This window comes from Nerophis ophidion, linkage group LG01 (genome assembly GCF_033978795.1).
Source record: "Nerophis ophidion isolate RoL-2023_Sa linkage group LG01, RoL_Noph_v1.0, whole genome shotgun sequence".
Taxonomy (NCBI): Eukaryota; Metazoa; Chordata; class Actinopteri; order Syngnathiformes; family Syngnathidae; genus Nerophis; species Nerophis ophidion.
The window spans coordinates 9173294-9195957 of record NC_084611.1 but is presented as its reverse complement, the minus strand read 5'-3'; the positions used below and the strand labels follow the sequence as shown (position 1 = coordinate 9195957).

General features: G+C 41.9%; 1 protein-coding gene and 1 long non-coding RNA gene across 3 annotated transcripts; one reads left to right on the top strand and one right to left on the bottom strand.

The window, feature by feature from the left end:
• Positions 1 to 21: 21 nt before the first annotated feature.
• LOC133549833 (uncharacterized) lies at positions 22 to 11541 on the top strand. 2 transcript variants are annotated; one of them, XR_009806186.1, is made up of 3 exons: positions 22 to 6226; positions 6340 to 7188; positions 7265 to 11541. It is a non-coding gene; the product is annotated as an uncharacterized LOC133549833 (long non-coding RNA). The 2 variants fall into 2 exon arrangements; XR_009806189.1 differs by lacking the exon at positions 7265 to 11541 and having other exon boundaries at positions 6340 to 6425; positions 6481 to 7170.
• mrps30 (mitochondrial ribosomal protein S30) lies at positions 10516 to 21462 on the bottom strand. The gene is made up of 5 exons (XM_061895593.1): positions 20819 to 21462; positions 19183 to 19328; positions 11180 to 11285; positions 10926 to 11102; positions 10516 to 10860 (listed from the first exon to the last, which is right to left on the bottom strand). Exons 1-5 carry the CDS (start codon positions 21423 to 21425, stop codon positions 10604 to 10606), a joined length of 1293 nt encoding a protein of 430 aa, XP_061751577.1. The 5' UTR covers positions 21426 to 21462; the 3' UTR covers positions 10516 to 10603.
• Between the last annotated feature and the right edge of the window lie 1202 nt (positions 21463 to 22664).

Sequence of the window (22664 nt, the reverse complement as noted above, 5' to 3'; positions counted from 1 at the left end):
CTCACGATACATTCTTTCCTTAACACGGATCAATCGTCCTGTCCCCTTAGCAGAAAAAACAGCCCCAAAGCATGATGTTTCCACCACCATGCTTCACAGTAGGTATGGTGTTCTTGGGATGCAACTCAGTATTCTTCTTCCTCCAAACGCGACGAGTTGAGTGTAGCTCCTTTCGATACACGGCAACACCGGGAAGTTCCTTTTTGCAAAACAGGCGTTTATTGACTCCTTCTTGCTGTATACGCCTCCACGCCAACGCCGTGAAAACTTACAAATGCAGTACAATACGGTACATCGGTCTTTGAATTTACATCAATAAACACTTGGAAATGAATTAAATGACAACAAATACAATACCTCGTTGGCTGCTTGTAACGAAAAGAGGTTCTAATAATCACTTGCTTGAAGTTTTACACAAATTCTAGAATGCACTCGAATCTTTTGAGGGGCTGAAGATAACGTGCTCAAGCACCCTCCCCTCTCGCATGTTCTGTCTTGTTTACGTCCGTGTGGTCGCAACATCACGACAATCCTTCCGCTTTGCAACACAATTAACACAATACATTTACATTTTGCTCAGGATACTTTACAATCACACATTTTCTAATAATATTTCATAACTCTGCATCATTAACTTATTTATTAATGTTTATTTATTTATGAAAGATATTTAAAGTATGAAAACTCTCAGAAACAGCTAAATGGATACATGGATGATACAGCAGAGGATTGGGAGAATGTCATGTGGTCATCAATCAATCAATCAATGTTTATTTATATAGCCCCAAATCACAAATGTCTCAAAGGACTGCACAAATCATTACGACTACAACATCCTCGGAAGAACCCACAAAAGGGCAAGGAAAACTCACACCCAGTGGGCAGGGAGAATTCACATCCAGTGGGACGCCAGTGACAATGCTGACTATGAGAAACCTTGGAGAGGACCTCAGATGTGGGCAACCCCCCCCCTCTAGGGGACCGAAAGCAATGGATGTCGAGCGGGTCTAACATGATACTGTGAAAGTTCAATCCATAGTGGCTCCAAGACAGCAGTGAGAGTCCCGTCCACAGGAAACCATCTCAAGCGGATCAGCAGCGTAGAGATGTCCCCAACCGATACAGGCGAGCGGTCCATCCTGGGTCCCGACGAGCGGTCCATCCTGGGTCTCGACTCTGGACAGTCAGTACTTCATCCATGGTCATCGGACCGGACCCCCTCCACAAGGGAGGGGGGGACATAGGAGAAAGAAAAGAAGCGGCAGATCAACTGGTCTAAAAAGGAGGTCTATTTAAAGGCTAGAGTATACAGATGAGTTTTAAGGTGAGACTTAAATGCTTCTACTGAGGTAGCATCTCGAACTGTTACCGGGAGGGCATTCCAGAGTACTGGAGCCAGAACGGAAAACGCTCTATAGCCCGCAGACTTTTTTTGGGCTCTAGGAATCACTAATAAGCCGGAGTCTTTTGAACGCAGATTTCTTGCCGGGACATACGGTACAATACAATCGGCAAGATAGGCTGGAGCTAGATGAAACCAAAATAGAATTTTTTTGGTATAAACTCAACTCGTCGTGTTTGGAGGAAGAAGAATACTGAGTTGCATCCCAAGAACACCACACCTACTGTGACGCATGGGGGTGGAAACATCATGCTTTGGGGCTGTTTTTGATCCGTGTTAAGGAAAGAACGAATGGGGCCATGTATCGTGAGATTTTGAGCCAAAACCTCCTTCCATCAGTGAGAGCTTTGAATGGTTGACCAAATACTTATTTTCCACCATAATTTACAAATAAATTCTTTAAAATTCCTACAATGTGAATTCCTGGATTTTTTTTTTCCACATTCTGTCTCTCACAGTTGAAGTGTACCTTTGATGAACATTACAGACCTCTGTCATCATTTTAAGTGGGAGAACTTGCACAATCGGTGACTGACTAAGTACTTTTTTGCCCCACTGCATGTAGAAAAATTATAGATTTAGGCCTCCACTCAGTTATGATCCCAGAGACCCCAAAGAGTTTTGGTCAAAATATATTTTTTAAAATGTGTCATTTTAAAATGTGGCAGAGGGGTTAGTGCGTCTGCCTCACAATACGAAGTTCCTGCAGTCCTGGGTTCAAATCCAGGCTCGGGATCTTTCTGTGTGGAGTTTGCATGTTCTCCCCGTGAATGCGTGGGTTCCCTCCGGGTACTCCGGCTTCCTCCCACTTCCAAAGACATGCACCTGGGGATAGGTTGATTGGCAACACTAAATGGTCCCTAGTGTGTGAATGTTGTCTGTCTATCTGTGTTGGCCCTGCGATGAGGTGGCGACTTGTCCAGGGTGTACCCTGCCTTCCGCCCGATTGTAGCTGAGATAGGCGCCAGCGCCCCCCGCGACCCCGAAAGGGAATAAGCGGTAGAAAATGGATGGAAAATGTGTCATTATTCAGTATTATTATTCAAGTTTTAAATCTCTAAATCAGGGGTCGGGAACCTTTTTGGCTGAGAGAGCCATGGAAGCCAAATATTTTAAAATGTATTTCCGTAAGAGCCATATCATGTTTTTTAAACACTGAATACAATTAAAATGTGTGCATTTTTATGTAAAACCAACATTAGGCTATAACACATATGTTATTCTTTTTAATACGATTTTTTATTCTGAAGCTAAGTAATAATATATAAAATACTTCTTTCCATTCTTGACTTCTTGAACAGGTGCGGTAGAACAGTCTTTTTCAACCACTGTGCCGTGAGATACAGTCTGGTGTGCTGTGGGAGATGATCTAATTTCACCTATATGGGTTAAAATTGTGTTTTGCAAACCAGTAAATACAATCTGAAAATGATGTGGTGTTGTTGAGTGGTCGGTGCTAGAGCTAATTGCTTTGTAGATGTCGGAAACAGCGGGAAGCAGGGTGCAGGTAAAAAAAAAAGGTGACTAATGCTTAAAACATGAACAACAGGTGAGTGCCCCTAAGAAAAGGCATTAAAGCTTAGGGAAGGCAAAACTAAAACTGAACTGGCTACAAAGTAAACAAAAAAACCGAATGCTGGACGACAGCAAAGACTTACTGTGGAGCAAAGACAATGTACATCAGAACATGACATGACAATCGACAATGTCCCCGCAAAGAAGGATAAAAACGACTGAAATATTCTTGATTGCTAAAATAAAGTAAATGCGGGAAGCAGCGCTCAAAGGAAGACATGAAACTGCTACAGGAAAATACTAAAAAAGAGAAAAAGCAACCAAAATAGGAGCACAAGACGAGAACTAAAACACAACACACAGGAAAACAGCAAAAAACTCAAAATAAGTCAGGGCGTGATGTGACAGGTGGTGACAGTACATCTACTTTGAGACAAGAGCTATATTGATGCATGCTTGGTTGTGCTTTAAAGTCGTATCCAACAATTGTGACAACGACTTTTTACTGTCAACTGAGTTTTGTTTTTAATACATTTCTGCTGGTGGTGTGCCTATGGATTTTTTCAACGCAAAAATGTGCCTTGGCTCATAAAAGGTTGAAAAACACTGCGGTAGAAAACGGATGGGTAGATAAAAATGCATGAGAATTTTTTACATTTTGAACGTTATTTTTAACACTGAATACCAGTGGAGTTATTCATTACTTATTGTGTTAAGCAATGTAAGATAAGACTAATCTGAGAGCCAGATGCAGTCATCAAAAGAGCCACATCTGGATCTAGACCCCTGCTCTAAATCAACATTAGGAAAAAAAATGGAAAAAACACAAAATATGCAATATTTCCACCCAATAACTTTTTTTAGGTGGAATATTTGAGATCATATAATAATTGGAACCTTAATTTTGGATTTTGATTCATTATTATTTTTTGAGCAATGACACTTAAAAACAAATCACACTAAAATAATTGGAGATCCAAAAGTGTCCTACTCATTAGTGTTAAAACATATATATTGTACTTTTTTTTTACTGTTTACTTTTAGCACAATAATCTCGAGATCAACTTCAGATATCCATCCATCCATTCTCTACCGCTTATTCCCTTTCGGGGTGGCGGGGGGCGCGGGCGCCTATCTCAGCTACAATCGGGCGGAAGGCGGGGTACACCCTGGACAAGTCGCCACCTCATCGCAGGGCCAACACAGATAGACAGACAACATTCACACTCACATTCACACACTAGGGACCATTTTAGTGTTGCCAATTAACCTATATCCCTCAATTTTAAGTTTTATTGGTTTTTTTTTTGTTTTGTTTTTTTAGGCCCTTCTTTAAAAAAAAAAAAAAGCTCAGTTTTTTATATGGCAAAACACAAAATATGCCACATTTTCCCCCCAAAATATCTCAAAGTGGAATATATAACGTGACGTAATCGAAGCCTTGAATAGGTCAATAATTCAAAATGACATTAATTTTGATTCATTATTATTTTTTATTTTTTGGGCTTCACGGTGGCAGAGGGGTTAGTGCGTCTGCCTCACAATACGAGGTTCCTGCAGTCCTGGGTTCAAATCCAGGCTCGGGATCTTTCTGTGTGGAGTTTGCATGTTCTCCCCGTGAATGCGTGGGTTCCCTCCGGGTACTCCGGCTTCCTCCCACTTCCAAAGACATGCACCTGGGGATAGGTTGATTGGCAACACTAAATTGGCCCTAGTGTGTGAATGTTGTCTGTCTATCTGTGTTGGCCCTGCGATGAGGTGGCGACTTGTCCAGGGTGTACCCCGCCTTCCGCCCGATTGTAGCTGAGATAGGCGCCAGCGCCCCCCGCGACCCCGAAAGGGAATAAGCGGTAGAAAATGGATGGATGGATGGATTATTTTTTAAAGAAAGAAACAGCCTGCATGGCAGATTTGTGTTATAAGAGTTGCAACAATTTCTTGTTACATTTCTCCTGTTTGCTCTTTTATACCACTTTTTATGTTTTTAATTTTTTTCAATTGTATTCTTAAAATGTGCCGTGGGGCGTTTAAAAAATGACCCGCAGGCCGCACTTTGGACAGCCCTGTCCTAGACATTCCAACTACCATTTTTCCGCATTCAACACATTTCCAGGAATTTCCCTTTTTTTGGTAACTATTTCCACCAATAAATCAATGTTTGAAGGGGAACATTATCATCAAACCTATGCAAGCGTCAATATATACCTTGATGGTGCAGAAAAAAGACCGTATATTTTTTTAACCGATTTCCAAACTCAAAATGGGTGAATTTTGGCGAATTAAATGCCTTTCTGTTTATCGCTCTTTTTGCGATGTCAGAACGTGACGTCGCCGAGGTAACACACCCGCCATTTTCATTTTCACATTACAAACACCGGGTCTCAGCTCTGTTATTTTCCGTTTTTTTGACTATTTTTTTGGAACCTTGGAGACATCATGCCTCGACGGTGTGTTGTCGGAGGGTGTAACAACACTAACAGGGAGGGATTCAAGTTGCACCACTGGCAAGAAATTTTTTGGAACCTTGGAGACATCATGCCTCGACGGTGTGTTGTCGGAGGGTGTAACAACACTAACAGGGAGGGATTCAAGTTGCACCACTGGCAAGAAATCTGCCGCCAGACCCCCATTGAATGTACCAGAGTGTTTCCACATTTGACCGGCGATGCTAAGACAGACATGGCACAGAGATGTATGGATAACCTGCAGATGCATTTGCGATGATAAATTCAACGAAATAACAAAGGTGAGTTTTGTTGATGTTGACTTATGTGCTAATCAGACATATTTGGTTGCAGCGTGACTGCCAGCTAATCGATGCTACCATGCTACGCTAATCGACGCTAACATGCTATTTATGGACGGTGCTAAAGCAGACATGGCACGGAGATGTATGGATAACCTGCAGATGCATTTGCAACGATTAAGTCAACGAAATCACAAAGGTGAGTTTTGTTGATGTTGTTGACTTATGTGCTAATCAGACATATTTGGTTGCGGCGTGACTGCCAGCTAATCGATGCTACCATGCTACGCTAATCGACGCTAACATGCTATTTACGGACGGTGCTAAAGCAGACATGGCACAGAGATGTATGGATAACCTGCAGATGCATTTGCAACGATAAAGTCAACGAATTCCCCAAGGTGAGTTTTGTTGATTTTGACTGCCAGCTAATCGATGCTAACATGCTATGCTAATCGATGCTAACATGCTATTTAGCGGCGGTGCTAAAGCAGACATGGAACAGAGATGTATGGATAACCTGTAGATGCATTTGCGATGATAAATTCAACGAAATAACAAAGGTGAGTTTTGTTGATGTTGACTTATGTGCTAATCAGACATATTTGGTTGCAGCGTGACTGCCAGCTAATCGATGCTACCATGCTATGCTAATCGATGCTAACATGCTATTTAGCGGCGGTGCTAAAGCAGACATGGCACAGAGATGTATGGATAACCTGCAGATGCATTTGCAACGATAAAGTCAACGAAATCACAAAGGTGAGTTTTGTTGATGTTGTTGACTTATGTGCTAATCAGACATATTTGGTTGCAGCGTGACTGCCAGCTAATCGATGCTACCATGCTACGCTAATCGACGCTAACATGCTATTTACGGACGGTGCTAAAGCAGACATGGCACAGAGATGTATGGATAACCTGCAGATGCATTTGCAACGATAAAGTCAACGAATTCCCCAAGGTGAGTTTTGTTGATTTTGACTGCCAGCTAATCGATGCTAACATGCCATGCTAATCGATGCTAACATGCTATTTAGCGGCGGTGCTAAAGCAGACATGGAACAGAGATGTATAGATAACCTGTAGATGCATTTGCGATGATAAATTCAACGAAATAACAAAGGTGAGTTTTGTTGATGTTGACTTATGTGCTAATCAGACATATTTGGTTGCAGCGTGACTGCCAGCTAATCGATGCTACCATGCTACGCTAATCGACGCTAACATGCTATTTATGGACGGTGCTAAAGCAGACATGGCACAGAGATGTATGGATAACCTGCAGATGCATTTGCAACGATTAAGTCAACGAAATCACAAAGGTGAGTTTTGTTGATGTTGTTGACTTATGTGCTAATCAGACATATTTGGTTGCGGCGTGACTGCCAGCTAATCGATGCTACCATGCTACGCTAATCGACGCTAACATGCTATTTACGGACGGTGCTAAAGCAGACATGGCACAGAGATGTATGGATAACCTGCAGATGCATTTGCAACGATAGTCAACGAATTCCCCAAGGTGAGTTTTGTTGATTTTGACTGCCAGCTAATCGATGCTAACATGCTATGCTAATCGATGCTAACATGCTATTTAGCGGCGGTGCTAAAGCAGACATGGAACAGAGATGTATGGATAACCTGTAGATGCATTTGCAATGATAAATTCAACGAAATAACAAAGGTGAGTTTTGTTGATGTTGACTTATGTGCTAATCAGACATATTTGGTTGCGGCGTGACTGCCAGCTAATCGATGCTACCATGCTACGCTAATCGACGCTAACATGCTATTTACGGACGGTGCTAAAGCAGACATGGCACAGAGATGTATGGATAACCTGCAGATGCATTTGCAACGATTAAGTCAACGAAATCACAAAGGTGAGTTTTGTTGATGTTGTTGACTTATGTGCTAATCAGACATATTTGGTTGCGGCGTGACTGCCAGCTAATCGATGCTACCATGCTACGCTAATCGACGCTAACATGCTATTTACCGACGGTGCTAAAGCAGACATGGCACAGAGATGTATGGATAACCTGCAGATGCATTTGCAACGATAAATTCAACGAAATCAAAAAGGGGAGTTTTGTTGATGTTGACTTATGTGCTAATCAGACATATTTGGTTGCGGCGTGACTGCCAGCTAATCGATGCTAACATGCTACGCTAATCGACGCTAACATGCTATTTACGGACGGTGCTAAAGCAGACATGGCACAGAGATGTATGGATAACCTGCAGATGCATTTGCAACGATTAAGTCAACGAAATCACAAAGGTGAGTTTTGTTGATGTTGTTGACTTATGTGCTAATCAGACATATTTGGTTGCGGCGTGACTGCCAGCTAATCGATGCTACCATGCTACGCTAATCGACGCTAACATGCTATTTACCGACGGTGCTAAAGCAGACATGGCACAGAGATGTATGGATAACCTGCAGATGCATTTGCAACGATAAATTCAACGAAATCAAAAAGGGGAGTTTTGTTGATGTTGACTTATGTGCTAATCAGACATATTTGGTTGCGGCGTGACTGCCAGCTAATCGATGCTAACATGCTACGCTAATCGACGCTAACATGATATTTACCGACGGTGCTAAAGCAGACATGGCACAGAGATGTATGGATAACCTGCAGATGCATTTGCAACGATAAATTCAACGAAATCAAAAAGGGGAGTTTTGTTGATGTTGACTTATGTGCTAATCAGACATATTTGGTTGCGGCGTGACTGCCAGCTAATCGATGCTAACATGCTACGCTAATCGACGCTAACATGCTATTTACCGACGGTGCTAAAGCAGACATGGCACAGAGATGTATGGATAACCTGCAGATGCATTTGCAACGATAAAGTCAACGAAATCACAAAGGTGAGTTTTGTTGATGTTGTTGACTTATGTGCTAATCAGACATATTTGGTTGCGGCGTGACTGCCAGCTAATCGATGCTACCATGCTACGCTAATCGACGCTAACATGCTATTTACGGACGGTGCTAAAGCAGACATGGCACAGAGATGTATGGATAACCTGCAGATGCATTTGCAACGATAAAGTCAACGAATTCCCCAAGGTGAGTTTTGTTGATTTTGACTGCCAGCTAATCGATGCTAACATGCTATGCTAATCGATGCTAACATGCTATTTACCGGCGGTGCTAAAGCAGACATGGAACAGAGATGTATGGATAACCTGTAGATGCATTTGCAACTATATTACGTTTCCTTCCACCCACATTTAATGCAAAACAAACACTTACCAATCGACTGATTTAGGTTGCTCCAGTGTCAAAAGATGCGAAAGTCCTGATTGTTTGGTCCGCACATTTTACCGGCCATGCTATGGCTATGAATAGCGTCAATAGCTATTCACTCAATAGCTTCAGTTTCTTCTTCAATACTTTCATACTCCAACCATCTGTTTCAATACATGCGTAATCTGTTGAATCGCTTAAATCTGAGTCTGAATCCGAGCTAATGTCGCTATATCTTGCTGTGGTATTCCCATTGTTTGTTTACATTGGCAGCACTGTGTGACGTCACAGGGGAATGGATAGTGGCATCGCAAATAGTGAAAATCAAGCACTTTAAAGCTTTTTTTAGGGATATTCGGGCACCGGTAAAATTTTGAAAAAAAAATAAAAAAAATACAAGCCACTGGGAACTGCGTTCAAAAGACTCCGGCTTATTAGTGATTCCTAGAGCTCAAAAAAAGTCTGCGGGCTATAGAGCGTTTTCCGTTCGGGCTCCAGTACTCTGGAATGCCCTCCCGGTAACAGTTCGAGATGCTACCTCAGTAGAAGCATTTAAGTCTCACCTTAAAACTCATTTGTATACTCTAGCCTTTAAATAGACCTCCTTTTTAGACCAGTTGATCTGCCGCTTCTTTTCTTTCTCCTATGTCCCCCCCTCCCTTGTGGAGGGGGTCCGGTCCGATGACCATGGATGAAGTACTGACTGTCCAGAGTCAAGACCCAGGATGGACCGCTCGTCGGGACCCAGGATGGACCGCTCGCCTGTATCGGTTGGGGACATCTCTACGCTGCTGATCCGCTTGAGATGGTTTCCTGTGGACGGGACTCTCACTGCTGTCTTGGAGCCACTATGGATTGAACTTTCACAGTATCATGTTAGACCCGCTCGACATCCATTGCTTTCGGTCCCCTAGAGGGGGGGGGTTGCCCACATCTGAGGTCCTCTCCAAGGTTTCTCATAGTCAGCATTGTCACTGGCGTCCCACTGAATGTGAATTCTCCCTGCCCACTGGGTGTGAGTTTTCCTTGCCCTTTTGTGGGTTCTTCCGAGGATGTTGTAGTCGTAATGATTTGTGCAGCCCTTTGAGACATTTGTGATTTGGGGCTATATAAATAAACATTGATTGATTGATTGATGAACTGATTTTTATTGTTTTTAACACTTTTGAAATTGTGATAATGTTCCCCTTTAAACTTTAAGATTTATTCAGGAGAATATTCATGAAGACACTAAAATGTGCCCAAAAATTCAATACATGTGTTCTTCCATCCATTTTCTACCGCTTGTCTCTTTTTTTTGGGGGGTCGCTATCTGAGCAGCATTCGGGTGGAAAGTGGGGTACACCCCTGGACAAGTCGCTTCCTCATCACATACTCTTTTTAAAAAAAACACAGGCATACCCCGTTACCATGGAAACCATCCATCCATCCATCCATCCATTTTCTACCGCTTATTCCCTTTCGGGGCCGCGGGGGGCGCTGGCGCCTATCTCAGCTACAATCGGGCGGAAGGCAGGGTACTCCCTGGACAAGTCGCTACCTCATCACATACTCTTTTTAAAAAAAAACACAGGCATACCCCGTTACCATGGAAACCATTTATTCATAAATACAAGTTGATTTCTGCAAGATTTTGTACAAATTCCCACTTTGGTGGCGGAAGAGGCGGACTCAGCGCCGGAGGAAGAAGCGCAGCAGCAGCCTGAGCGTGTCCTCGTTGAGACCCAGCACTCGCCCGTCCTCCACGCCCTCGAAGAGACGCAGGCTGCCGGTCCCCCACAGGAGGTTCTTGCGGGTGTTGTTGACGTCCGTCTGAGCCGACAGGGCCAGCGTGTTGAGCTGGTAGCAGAAGAAGGAGAAGAACCTTCCGTCCGTGATCACCGCCTGCGACACGAAGGGTCGGCTCAGGTCTTCGTGGCACCAGAAACCTGCAGGGCGGCCGAAGAAAGCAGTTTGGACTCGGCGGTCACCTTCGGAGAAGACGAGATCGAACCTTGATAGGACGCCTGAGCCGCCGTCCAAGCAAAGAGGCTGGCCAGGGCGTTGGCCCTCAGGAAGACTTCGATCTGGTCCGACTGCTGCTTCCTGGCAAAGCGATCTCGGTGGTAGCGGTCCGGGACCAGGTGGAACTGGGTGTGGCCGAAACAGGCCGGGTCCGGGAGCTTCGAACCTGACGGGCGCACACAGGAGAGCGACTTGTTGGCGCCGGAAGATGTTGCGAGTGAGGCGGACGGCGGAGAAGCTGACCTGTGAAGATGTGATTGGTGTACTGGCGCTTGAACATGGGCATCAGGTTGGGGGCGAAGGGAACCTCTGGGACGTCCGCGCCGTACGAGTCCTCCATCGGGACCACCTGTCAGCACAACAGGACCACCTTTTTACTTCCACTGCATCCAGATATACGGTTTTATATTAGTCCATATCAGGAGAAATATATTAAATGTTAACATTTAACTGCAAATGTAACTTCTTCTGATTGTAATCAATATTATGTTAGATCCACTATGGACTGGACTCTCACTATTATGTTAGATCCACTATGGACTGGACTCTCACTATTATGTTAGATCCACTATGGACTGAACTCTCACTATTATGTTAGATCCACTATGGACTGGACTCTCACATTATTATGATAAATCCCCTATGGACTGGACTCTCACTATTATGTTAGATCCACTATGGACTGGACTCTCACACTATTATGTTAGATCCACTATGGACTGGACTCTCACTATTATGTTAAATCCACTATGGACTGGACTCTCACTATTATGTTAGATCCACTATGGACTGGACTCTCACTATTGTTAGATCCACAATGGACTGGAGTCTCACATTATTATGATAAATCCCCTATGGACTGGACTCTCACTATTATGTTAGATCCACTATGGACTGGACTCTCACATTATTATGATAAATCCCCTATGGACTGGACTCTCACTATTATGTTAGATCCACTATGGACTGGACTCTCACACTATTATGTTAGATCCACTATGGACTGGACTCTCACTATTATGTTAAATCCACTATGGACTGGACTCTCACTATTATGTTAGATCCACTATGGACTGGACTCTCACTATTGTTAGATCCACAATGGACTGGAGTCTCACTATTATGTTAGATCCACTATAGACTGGACTTTGACACTATTATGTTAGATCCACTATGGACTGGACTCTCACTATTATGTTAGATCCACTATGGACTGGACTCTCACTATTATGTAAGATCCACTATAGACTGGATTCTCACACTATTATGTTAGATCAACTATGGACTGGACTCTCACTATTATGTTAGATCCACTATGGACTGGACTCTCACTATTATGTTCGATCCACTATGGACTGGACTCTCACTATTATGTTAGATCAACTATGGACTGGACTCTCACTATTATGTTAGATCCACAATGGACTGGACTCTCACTATTATGTTAGATCCACTATGGACTGGACTCTCACTATTATGTTAGATCAACTATGGACTGGACTCTCACTATTATGTTAGATCCACAATGGACTGGACTCTCACTATTATGTTAGATCCACTATGGACTGGACTCTCACTATTATGTTAGATCCACTATGGACTGGACTCTCACTATTATGTTAGATCCACTATGGACTGGACTCTCACTATTATGTTAGATCCACTATGGACTGGACTCTCACTATTATGTTAGATCCACTATGGACTGGACTCTATTATTTTAGATCCACTATGGACTGGACTCCCCCTATTATGTTAGATCCACTATGGACTGGACTCTCACTATTATGTTAAATCCACTAGGGACTGGACTCACACTGTTATGTTAGAGCCACTATGGACTGGACTTTAACTATTATGTTGGATCCACTATGGACTGGAGTCTCACGATTATGTTAGATCCACTCTGGACTGGACTCTCACTGTTATGTTAGATCCACTATGGACTGGACTCTCACTGTTATGTTAGACCTACTACGGACTGGACTCTCACTATTATGTTAGATCCACTATGGACTGGACTCTCACAATATTATGTTAGATCCACTATGGACTGGACTCTCACAATATTATGTTAGATCCACAATGGACTGGACTCTCACTATTATGTTAGATCCACTATGGACTGGACTCTCACTATTATGTTGGATCCACTATGGACTGGACTCTCACTATTATGTTAGATCCACTATGGACTGGACTCTCACTATTATGTTAGATCCACTATGGACTGGACTCTCACTATTATGTTAGATCCACTATGGACTGGACTCCCACTATTATGTTGGATCCACTATGGACTGGACTCTCACTATTATGTTGGATCCACTATGGACTGGACTCTCACTATTATGTTAGATCCACTATGGACTGGACTCCCACTATTATGTTAGATCCACAATGGACTTAACTCTCACACTATTATGTTAGATCCACTATGGACTGGACTCTCACTATTATGTTAGATCCACAATGGACTTAACTCTCACACTATTATGTTAGATCCACTATGGACTGGACTCCCACTATTATGTTGGATCCACTATGGACTGGACTCTCACTATTATGTTAGATCCACTATGGACTGGACTCCCACTATTATGTTAGATCCACAATGGACTGGACTCCCACTATTATGTTAGATCCACTATGGACTGGACTCTCACTATTATGTTAGATCCACTATGGACTGGACTCTCACTATTATGTTAGATCCACAATGGACTTAACTCTCACACTATTATGTTAGATCCACTATGGACTGGACTCTCACTATTATGTTAGATCCACTATGGACTGGACTTTCACACTATTATGTTAGATCCACTATGGACTGGACTCTCACTATTAGATCCACTATGGACTGGACTCTCACTATTATGTTAAATCCACTATGGACTGGACTCACACTATTATGTTAGATCCACTATGGACTGGACTCTCATGATTATGTTAGATCCACTATGGACTGGACTCACACTATTATGTTAGATCCACTATGGATTGGACTTTCACATCAATATGTTAGATCCACTATGGACTGGGTATTATGTTAAATCCACTATGGACTGAACTCTCACTATTATGTTAGAGCCACTATGGACTGGACTCAACTATTATGTTAGATCCACTATGGACTGGACTCTCATGATTATGTTAGATCCACTATGGACTGGACTCTCACTATTATGTTAGATCCACTATGGACTGGACTCTCATGATTATGTTAGATCCACTATGGACTGGACTCTCACTATTATGTTAGATCCACTATGGACTGGACTCAACTATTATGTTAGATCCACTATGGACTGGACTCTCATGATTATGTTAGATCCACTATGGACTGGACTCTCACTATTATGTTAGATCCACTATGGACTGGACTCTCACTATTATGTTAAATCCACTATGGACTGGACTTTCACAATATTATGTTAGATCCACTATGGACTGGACTTTCACAATATTATGTTAGATCCACTATGGACTGGACTCTCACTATTATGTTAGATCCACTATGGACTGGACTCTCACCATTATGTTAGATCCACTATGGACTGGACTCTCACCATTATGTTAGATCCACTATGGACTGGACTCTCACCATTATGTTAGATCCACTATGGACTGGATTCTCACTATTATGTTGGATCCACTATGGACTGGACTCTCACTATTATGTTAGATCCACTATGGACTGCACTCCCCCTATTATGTTAGATCCACTATGGACTGGACTCTCACTATTATGTTAAATCCACTATGGACTGGACTCTCACTATTATGTTAGATCCACTATGGACTGGACTCTCACTATTATGTTAGATCCACTATGGACTGGACTCTCACTGTTATGTTAGATCCACTATGGACTGGACTCTCACTGTTATGTTAGATCCACTATGGACTGGACTCTCACTATTATGTTAGATCCACTATAGACTAGTGGAGTGACACTTCCTCTGTCATCATTTTCAAAATGGACTGATTTTGAATAATTTGAAATCGCATAAAGGGAAGAAGATTGAGTTATTCAGTAGGATTTAAGGTCCAAGCTATTGAGCGACCTGGACTGAGGTTTTATTGAAAAATAAACAAAGTCAAACTGCTCAAGCCCTGTCCTTCCTTGGTGGTGCTGGGAACCCGCAAGACGACGGCTTGAGACCGTCACAATACCGTAGCTGCGTGTGTCAAATATGAGTTTTTAAATGACTCCCGCCTCCTGGTGGTAGAGGGCGCTAGTGATCCTTCTTGCGACTACTCGACTGCAGACGAAGTGACAATGAGTGATGTGAATTGGGCTGGAACGGATATGATGTGGCGGGAGAACGACGGACCTTTTAGGATGTGACACCTATGCTGGTTATGTAAACCAGGGGTCCCCAACCACCGGGCCGCAGAAGAATTTTTTATTTAAAAAAAAAATACATAAAATTTTTATTTTTTACTAAATCAACATAAAAAACACAATATACACTTACAATTAGTGCACCAACCACAAAAACGTCCCTTTTTCATGACAAAGAAAAAGGGACCACCCCCAAATTATTAAGCGTTGACCGGTCCGCGGATACAAAAAGGTTGGGGACCACTGATGTAAACAAGCGGGCTGAAATAAAGCATGTTCCAGTCCTAAATACCCAGTATATTATTTATACAATAACACTTCCTGGTGGGATAAAGAGATCACCCACGGAGCAGAACGGGACGGGGAGTAGTCCGAGGATAATTCCGTCGTCGCCCGCACTTGAGGAGCCGAGCTAACTGATAGCAGCGGTCTGATAGCAGTTTTCTAAACTGGACTTTCAATCGAAGCAGGAGGTAATAAAAGGAAGATCTCCATCGAGACAGAGAGACTTTTAAAACTGAAGAAAGATAAGGAAGACTTCTATAAACAAGTTATCGATCAGAAGAAGCTGGCATGGATTTCATTTATAAGTAAAGGTAAGACCATAATAACGTGTTTTTAATGAAAATGTGCTTTTCATGATGGTATCCTTACATCACACTCAATTTTTTACTGCATGCCTTTGGTAAGTGCCGGAGTGAGAAGAGGTTTTAATTCATGGGCGCCCCGGCGGCAATTCAAGGAAATACGGTACATGCATATTTTTTAGCGTCACATCTTTTTCCATTTTTTAAACATTTATATGATGTTTATAAACTCAGTAAACACATCCATGAGGACTTTGATACCCTTGGTATCAGATTGATACCTAAATTTGTGGTATCATCCAAAACTAAGGTAAAGTAGCCAAACAAGAGAAAAATGAGAGATAGTTACATTTGATCAGAAGTGAAGATAGAACATGTTCAAAGAGATATTAACAGTAAATAAACCAATACATTAATAATTCATTTTCTACCACTTGTCCTTTATAATGTAGACTAAATAATAGGTAAATAAATGACACAATGTGTTACTGCATATCCATCCATTTTGTACCGCTTATTGCCTTTGGGGTCGCTGGTACATATCTCAGCTACAATTGGGGAGAAGGTGGTGTACACCCTGGACAAGTCGCCACCTCATCGCTGTTATTGTATATATCAGTAGACTAATTAGGAGTCTTTGTGTGTTAGCTTGTTTATTAATAAAGTTAGACTTCCTTTTCATCATAATTATACTATGTTTGATTATATAATTATATATTTATATATATATATATATATATATATATATATATATATATATATATAGCCCTCTGCAATATATGTGTGAAGTGAAGTGAATTATATTTATATAGCGCTTTTCTCTAGTGACTCAAAGCGCTTTACATAGTGAAACCCAATATTTAAGTTACGTTTAAACCAGTGTGGGTGGCACTGGGAGCAGGTGGGTAAAGTGTCTTGCCCAAGGACACAACGGCAGTGACTAGGATGGCGGAAGCGGGAATTGAACCTGCAACCCTCCAGTTGCTGGCCCGGCCGCTCTACCAACCGAGCTATGCCGCCCCACTATATCACCTTTTCATCATAATTATCCCCTAAAATGCATTAACTGGCTAGAATATAAAAGACAGTATAACATACATCCATAACTGTGGATGCATAAGCATAAGTGAAATATATTTATCTGTACAGTAATCTATTTTTTTTTTATATCTGCACCTTATTGATTTTTATCCTGTACTAAAACGAGCTAATGCAACATTTTGTTCTTATCTGTACTATAAAGTTCAAATTTGAATGACAATAAAAAGGAAGCCTAAGTCCTTTGTTGTCATTCAAATTTGAACTTTGCAGTACAGATAAGAATGAAATGTTGTTGCATTAGCAAGTTGAGCTCTTTGTTAGAATTGTAAATGAAGGTTGTCGAAATATGCATATTTGCATTATTCCTTATGAAATGTGTGTTAATATACAAACTGTTCTGTTTATGAACTCCCGTTAAGAATCAATTAAATTGGTAAACCGAGGTCCAACTGTACTTGTATTTATATTTTCTCAATTTTATACATGCACCTGGGGATAAATTGATTGGCAACACTAGTGTGTGAATGTTGTCTGTTTATCCGTGTTGAGGTGGCGACTTGTCCAGGGTGTACGCCGCCTTCTGCCCGAATGCAGCTGAGATAGGCTCCAGCCATACTTGCCAACCCTCCCGGATTTTCCGGGAGACTCCCGAAATTCAGCGCCTCTCCCCGGGACAAATTTTGTCCCGAAATTCAGGCGGGGCTGGAGGCCACGCCCCCTCCAGCTCTATGCTCATTCTACGTTATAACTGTAGAATGATCGAGGGCGAGTTCTTGGTTTCTTATGTGGATTTATTGTCAGGCAGTTTCGTTAACGTCCTCCCAGCGCGGTAAAACAACACACAACAACAGCAGTCCGTTTTCGTCTACCGTAAAGCAGTTCGTCTGCCGTAAACAGCAATGTTGTGACACTCTTAAACAGGACAATACTGCCATCTGCTGTAGTGAAGTGAATTATATTTATATAGCGCTTTTCTCGAGTGACTCAAAGCGCTTTACATAGTGAAACCCAATATCTAAGTTACATTTAAACCAGTGTGGGTGGCACTGGGAGCAGGTGGGTAAAGTGTCTTGCCCAAGGACACAACGGCAGTGACTAGGATGGCGGAAGCGGGAATTGAACCTGCAACCCTCCAGTTGCTGGCCCGGCCGCTCTACCAACCGAGCTATCCCGCCCCTGTACATGCATATGGTTAGAAAAACAAGGATGGACAATTCAACCCTTAACTCAACAATGAGTAGATGTCTTATGTGTGTGTAAATGTGTACATAAATGCACACTGAAATTCAAGTATTTATTTTATTATATATATATATTATATATAATAAAAAAAAAATATATATAGCTAGAATTCACTGAAAGTCAAGTATTTCGTAAATATATATACATATACATATACATATATATATATATATATATATATATATATATATATATATATAGATATATATATGTATAGGGACAACGTGGCGCAGTGGGAGAGTGGCCGTGCGCAACCCGAGGGTCCCTGGTTCAATCCCCACCTAGTAAAAACCTCGTCACGTCCGTTGTGTCCTTGAGCAAGACACTTATAAATAAATAATGGGTTGTACTTGTATAGCGCTTTTCTACCTTCAGGGTACTCAAAGCGCTTTGACACTACTTCCACATTTACCCATTCACACACACATTCACACACTGATGGAGGGAGCTGCCATGCAAGGCGCCAACCAGCACCCATCAGGAGCAAGGGTGAAGTGTCTTGCTCAGGACACAACGGACGTGACGATGTTGGTACTAGGTGGGAATTGAACCAGGGACGCTCGGGTTGCGCACGGCCACTCTCCCCACTGCCCCACGCCACTTCACCCTTGCTCCTGATGGGTGCTGGTTAGCGCCTTGCATGGCAGCTCCCTCCATCAGTGTGTGAATGTGTGTGTGAATGGGTAAATGTGGAAGTAGTGTCAAAGCGCTTTGAGTACCTTGAAGGTAGAAAACCGCTATAAAAGTACAACCCATTTATCTATCTATATATATATATATATATATATATATATATATATGAAATACTTGGTGAATCTAGTGGTAAATATACTCCCCCCCGGCCCCCACCTCTCTAAATCAGAGGTCTCAAGGCTGGCGAGTATGGCTCCAGCACACCCCCCACGATCCCGAAAGTGACAAGCGGTAGAAAAATGGATGGATGTTTTATACAATTACTCCCTTGTAGCTCCAAAAATGCCTATAACCCAAATATATATAAATATTGTACATTAGATCTTACTGACCTGAGGCAGCTGTTGGGTGACTCTAATCTGGCAGAGGGGCTGGTCGTCTATCTGGAACCTTGTGGGCTCCAGATGTCCTCTCCTGTGTCCCCGAGGGAGGATCCTCTCCCCTCTCCTCCAGTAAAATCCCACCTGGGGGTCTCTGTCTGAAAAAAGAAGGAACACAAGTGATGGTGTTAAAGGCCTACTAAAAGCCACTACTACCCACCACGCAGTCTGATAGTTTATATATCAATGATGAAATATTAACATTGCAACACATGCCAATACGGCCTTTTTAATTGACTAAATTACAATTTAAAATTTCCCGTGAGTTTTTTCTTGAAAACGTCGTGTAATGATGACGTGTACGCAAGACGTCACGGGTTGTTATGACTATCAGCGCTGCACACACACACAGCTAAAAGTCGTCTGCTTTAACCGCATAATTACACAGTATTTTGGACATCTGTGTTGCTGAATCTTTTGCAATTTGTTCAATTAATATTGGAGAAGTCGAATTAGAAAGATGGAGTTGGGAAGCTTTAGCCTTTAGCCACACAAACACACGGTGATTCCTTGTTTAAAATTCACAGAGGTGAAACTTTACTATGGATCAGAGCAGACATGGATCCCAATCGAATGTCAACCAGCAGGTTTCGGTGAGAAAATTGTGGTTAAAAGGTCGCTTTTTACCGGATATCAGCTGAGCTTGTGCCGCCCATACAGCTGCCATCGACATCGCTGAGACACTGAGCGTCAACACCCGGCCGTGGACGTACACTTCCGACTATCAGGTACTGTTAAACTCACTAAAACACTAACAACACAATAGAAAGATAAGGGATTTCCCAGAATTATCCTAGTAAATGTGTCTAAAAACACCTGAATCCGTCTCAATGCAATCGCGTTTTTTTTTTCTTTTTCTAGTCCTTCGGTATCAATATCCTCAAACACAAATCTTTCATCATCCCTCAAATTAATGGGGAAATTGTCGTTTTCTCGGTCCGAACAGCACTTTTTGTCGGAGGCTCCCATTAAAAACAATGTGACTATGTGAGGAGCTGTCATGCCAAATTTCTTCTCCCTACAAACCCCCCCCCCCCATTTACTTCCGGGGTCATGATTAATACAGACGTTTAGTTAACGCTATATTATAAAAAAAATTAAAAAACAATTTACAAACACAAGCTATGGGATGACATAAGAGGAAACATGACCCCGGAAGTAAATGCGTCATCCCATAGCTTGTGTTTGTAAATTGTTTTTAAATGTTCTTTTTTATAATATAGCGTTAATAGAACGTCTATTTTTATAATATAGCGTTATATTTTCATAAAATAGCGTTAACAAAACGTCTGTATTAATCATGACCCCTGGAGTAAATGGGGGGGGAGATTTGGCGCCACAGAGCCATCAAACATGTGACGTCATCGTCTGCGACTTCCAGTACAGACAAGGCTTTTTTATCAGCACCGAAATTTGCGAACTATATCGTGGATGTTATCTACTAAATCCTTTCAAATGATCAAGTATGAAACATAGAATGGACCTGCTATCCCCGTTTAAATAAGAAAACCTCATTTCAGTAGGCCTTTAAACGCATGAAGCTGGGGTCGAGAGGTGTTGCGTTCGCAGGGCGTGGGAAAATTCCTACCCAGGCTGGAGAGGAGCAGCAGCGGGTTATAAATGGCCAGCTTGTGGGTGAGGGCGGTGATCAGGGTCCTGAGAAAAGGGCCCTCGATGAGTTCCTGCTTGCGGTACAAGAAGACTTTGCGCTTGTTAATGTCCCGGTGCTCCTGGAGGATCACGTTGGTCACCAGGGAGCGGATGTCCTCAAACGCCTCATGGTCGATGCCGGGGACTTGAGTTGGCGCAGGCGCAGACTGCGAGCCGTCCCCCCCGGCGACGTGCTGCCGCTGCGGGCTTAGAGTGTCCGGCAGGCCGGGGATGTAGGCGGTCTTGCTCAAATGTTGGTACCATCTGTCCGCGTCACGGGCGAACGTCTGCGGGTAAACCACGAACTTCTTCCGCTGGATGCGAGTGAGGAGGCGCAGCTTCTCCTCCACCGGGGAGGCTTTAATCCGCTCTATGTACACCTCGGCTTGATGCCGCCGGGCCGATTGGCTTTTGGCCGTGAGAGAGGGCTCGATGGGCGGGTAGACAACCTCCGTGACGGCCGCCTCGGAGTGGACGAGCTTGTGGTTCCTCGGGAGGAGAAACTTGGGAGGGGAGCGAAAGGACAGCCGTGCCCACGCCGCCATGTCGGGTTTACTTCTTCTACTTCTTGACGTCCGCACTTCACCTCTACAGCGCCCCCTAACGCAGGAAAGAGAAAGTGCGAACAGAATAGAATAGAAAATACTTTTATTGATCCCTGGGGGAAATTCAGCACCATATTTCGCTCACAGTAAACAATAAACACTTAAGTATTTTTTTTTTTTACATGTGAATAAAATATATACAGTCTATAATACAGCGTTATTCACATGTAAATAATATAAATACATTCTATTATACAGCATTATTTACATGTGAATACAGTCTATTATACAGCATTATTCACATGTGAATTATATAAATACATTCTATTATACAACATTATTCACATGTGAATACAGTCTATTTTAAAGCATTATTTTACATGTGAATGATATAACTACAGTATTATTCACATGTGAATAATATAAATACAGTCTATTATACAGCATTATTCACTTGTGAATAATAAATACGGTCAATTATACAGCATTGTTAACATGTGAATAGTCTATTATACAGAACTATTCACATGTGAATAATATGAATACAGTCTATTATACAGCGTTATTCACATGTGAATAATATAAATACACATTATTCACTTGTGAATAACAAATACGGTCAATTATACAGCATTGTTAGCGTGAACAGTCTATTATACAGCATTATTCACATGTGAATAATATAAATACATTCTATTATACAGCATTATTCACATGTGAATACATTCTATTATAAAGCATTATTTTACATTTGAATGATATAACTACAGTATTATACAGCATTATTCACATGAATCACAAATTCACAAAATTGTAATTTTCCTGAAGGAACTCTCCTGACGGAATAAATAAAGTACTATCTATCTATCTATGTGAATAACATAAATACAGTCTATTATACAGCATTATTCACTTGTGAATAACAAATACGGTCTATTATACAGCATTGTTAACATGTGAATAGTCTATCATACAGAATTATTCACATGTGAATAATATGAATACAGTCTATTATACAGCGTTATTCACATGTGAATAATATAAATACAGTCTATTATACAGCATTATTCACTTGTGAATAACAAATACGGTCTATTATACAGCATTGTTAACATGTGAATAGTCTATTATACAGAATTATTCACATGTGAATAATATGAATACAATCTATTATACAGCGTTATTCACATGTGAATAATATAAATACAGTCTGTTATACAGCATTATTCACTTGTGAAT

What these genes read in the sequence shown, in the direction of transcription:
- mrps30 (XM_061895593.1), bottom strand. Translation starts at nt 21,425, where the DNA reads ATGGCGGCGTGGGCACGGCTGTCCTTTCGCTCCCCTCCCAAGTTTCTC. An exon ending in GCTGCTCCTCTCCAGCCTGG is followed by an intron (nt 19,329 to 20,818) that starts GTAGGAATTTTC and finishes TTCTTTTTTCAG; the next exon opens with ACAGAGACCCCCAGGTGGGA. An exon ending in GGCTCAGGCGTCCTATCAAG is followed by an intron (nt 10,861 to 10,925) that starts GTTCGATCTCGT and finishes GCCGCCCTGCAG; the next exon opens with GTTTCTGGTGCCACGAAGAC.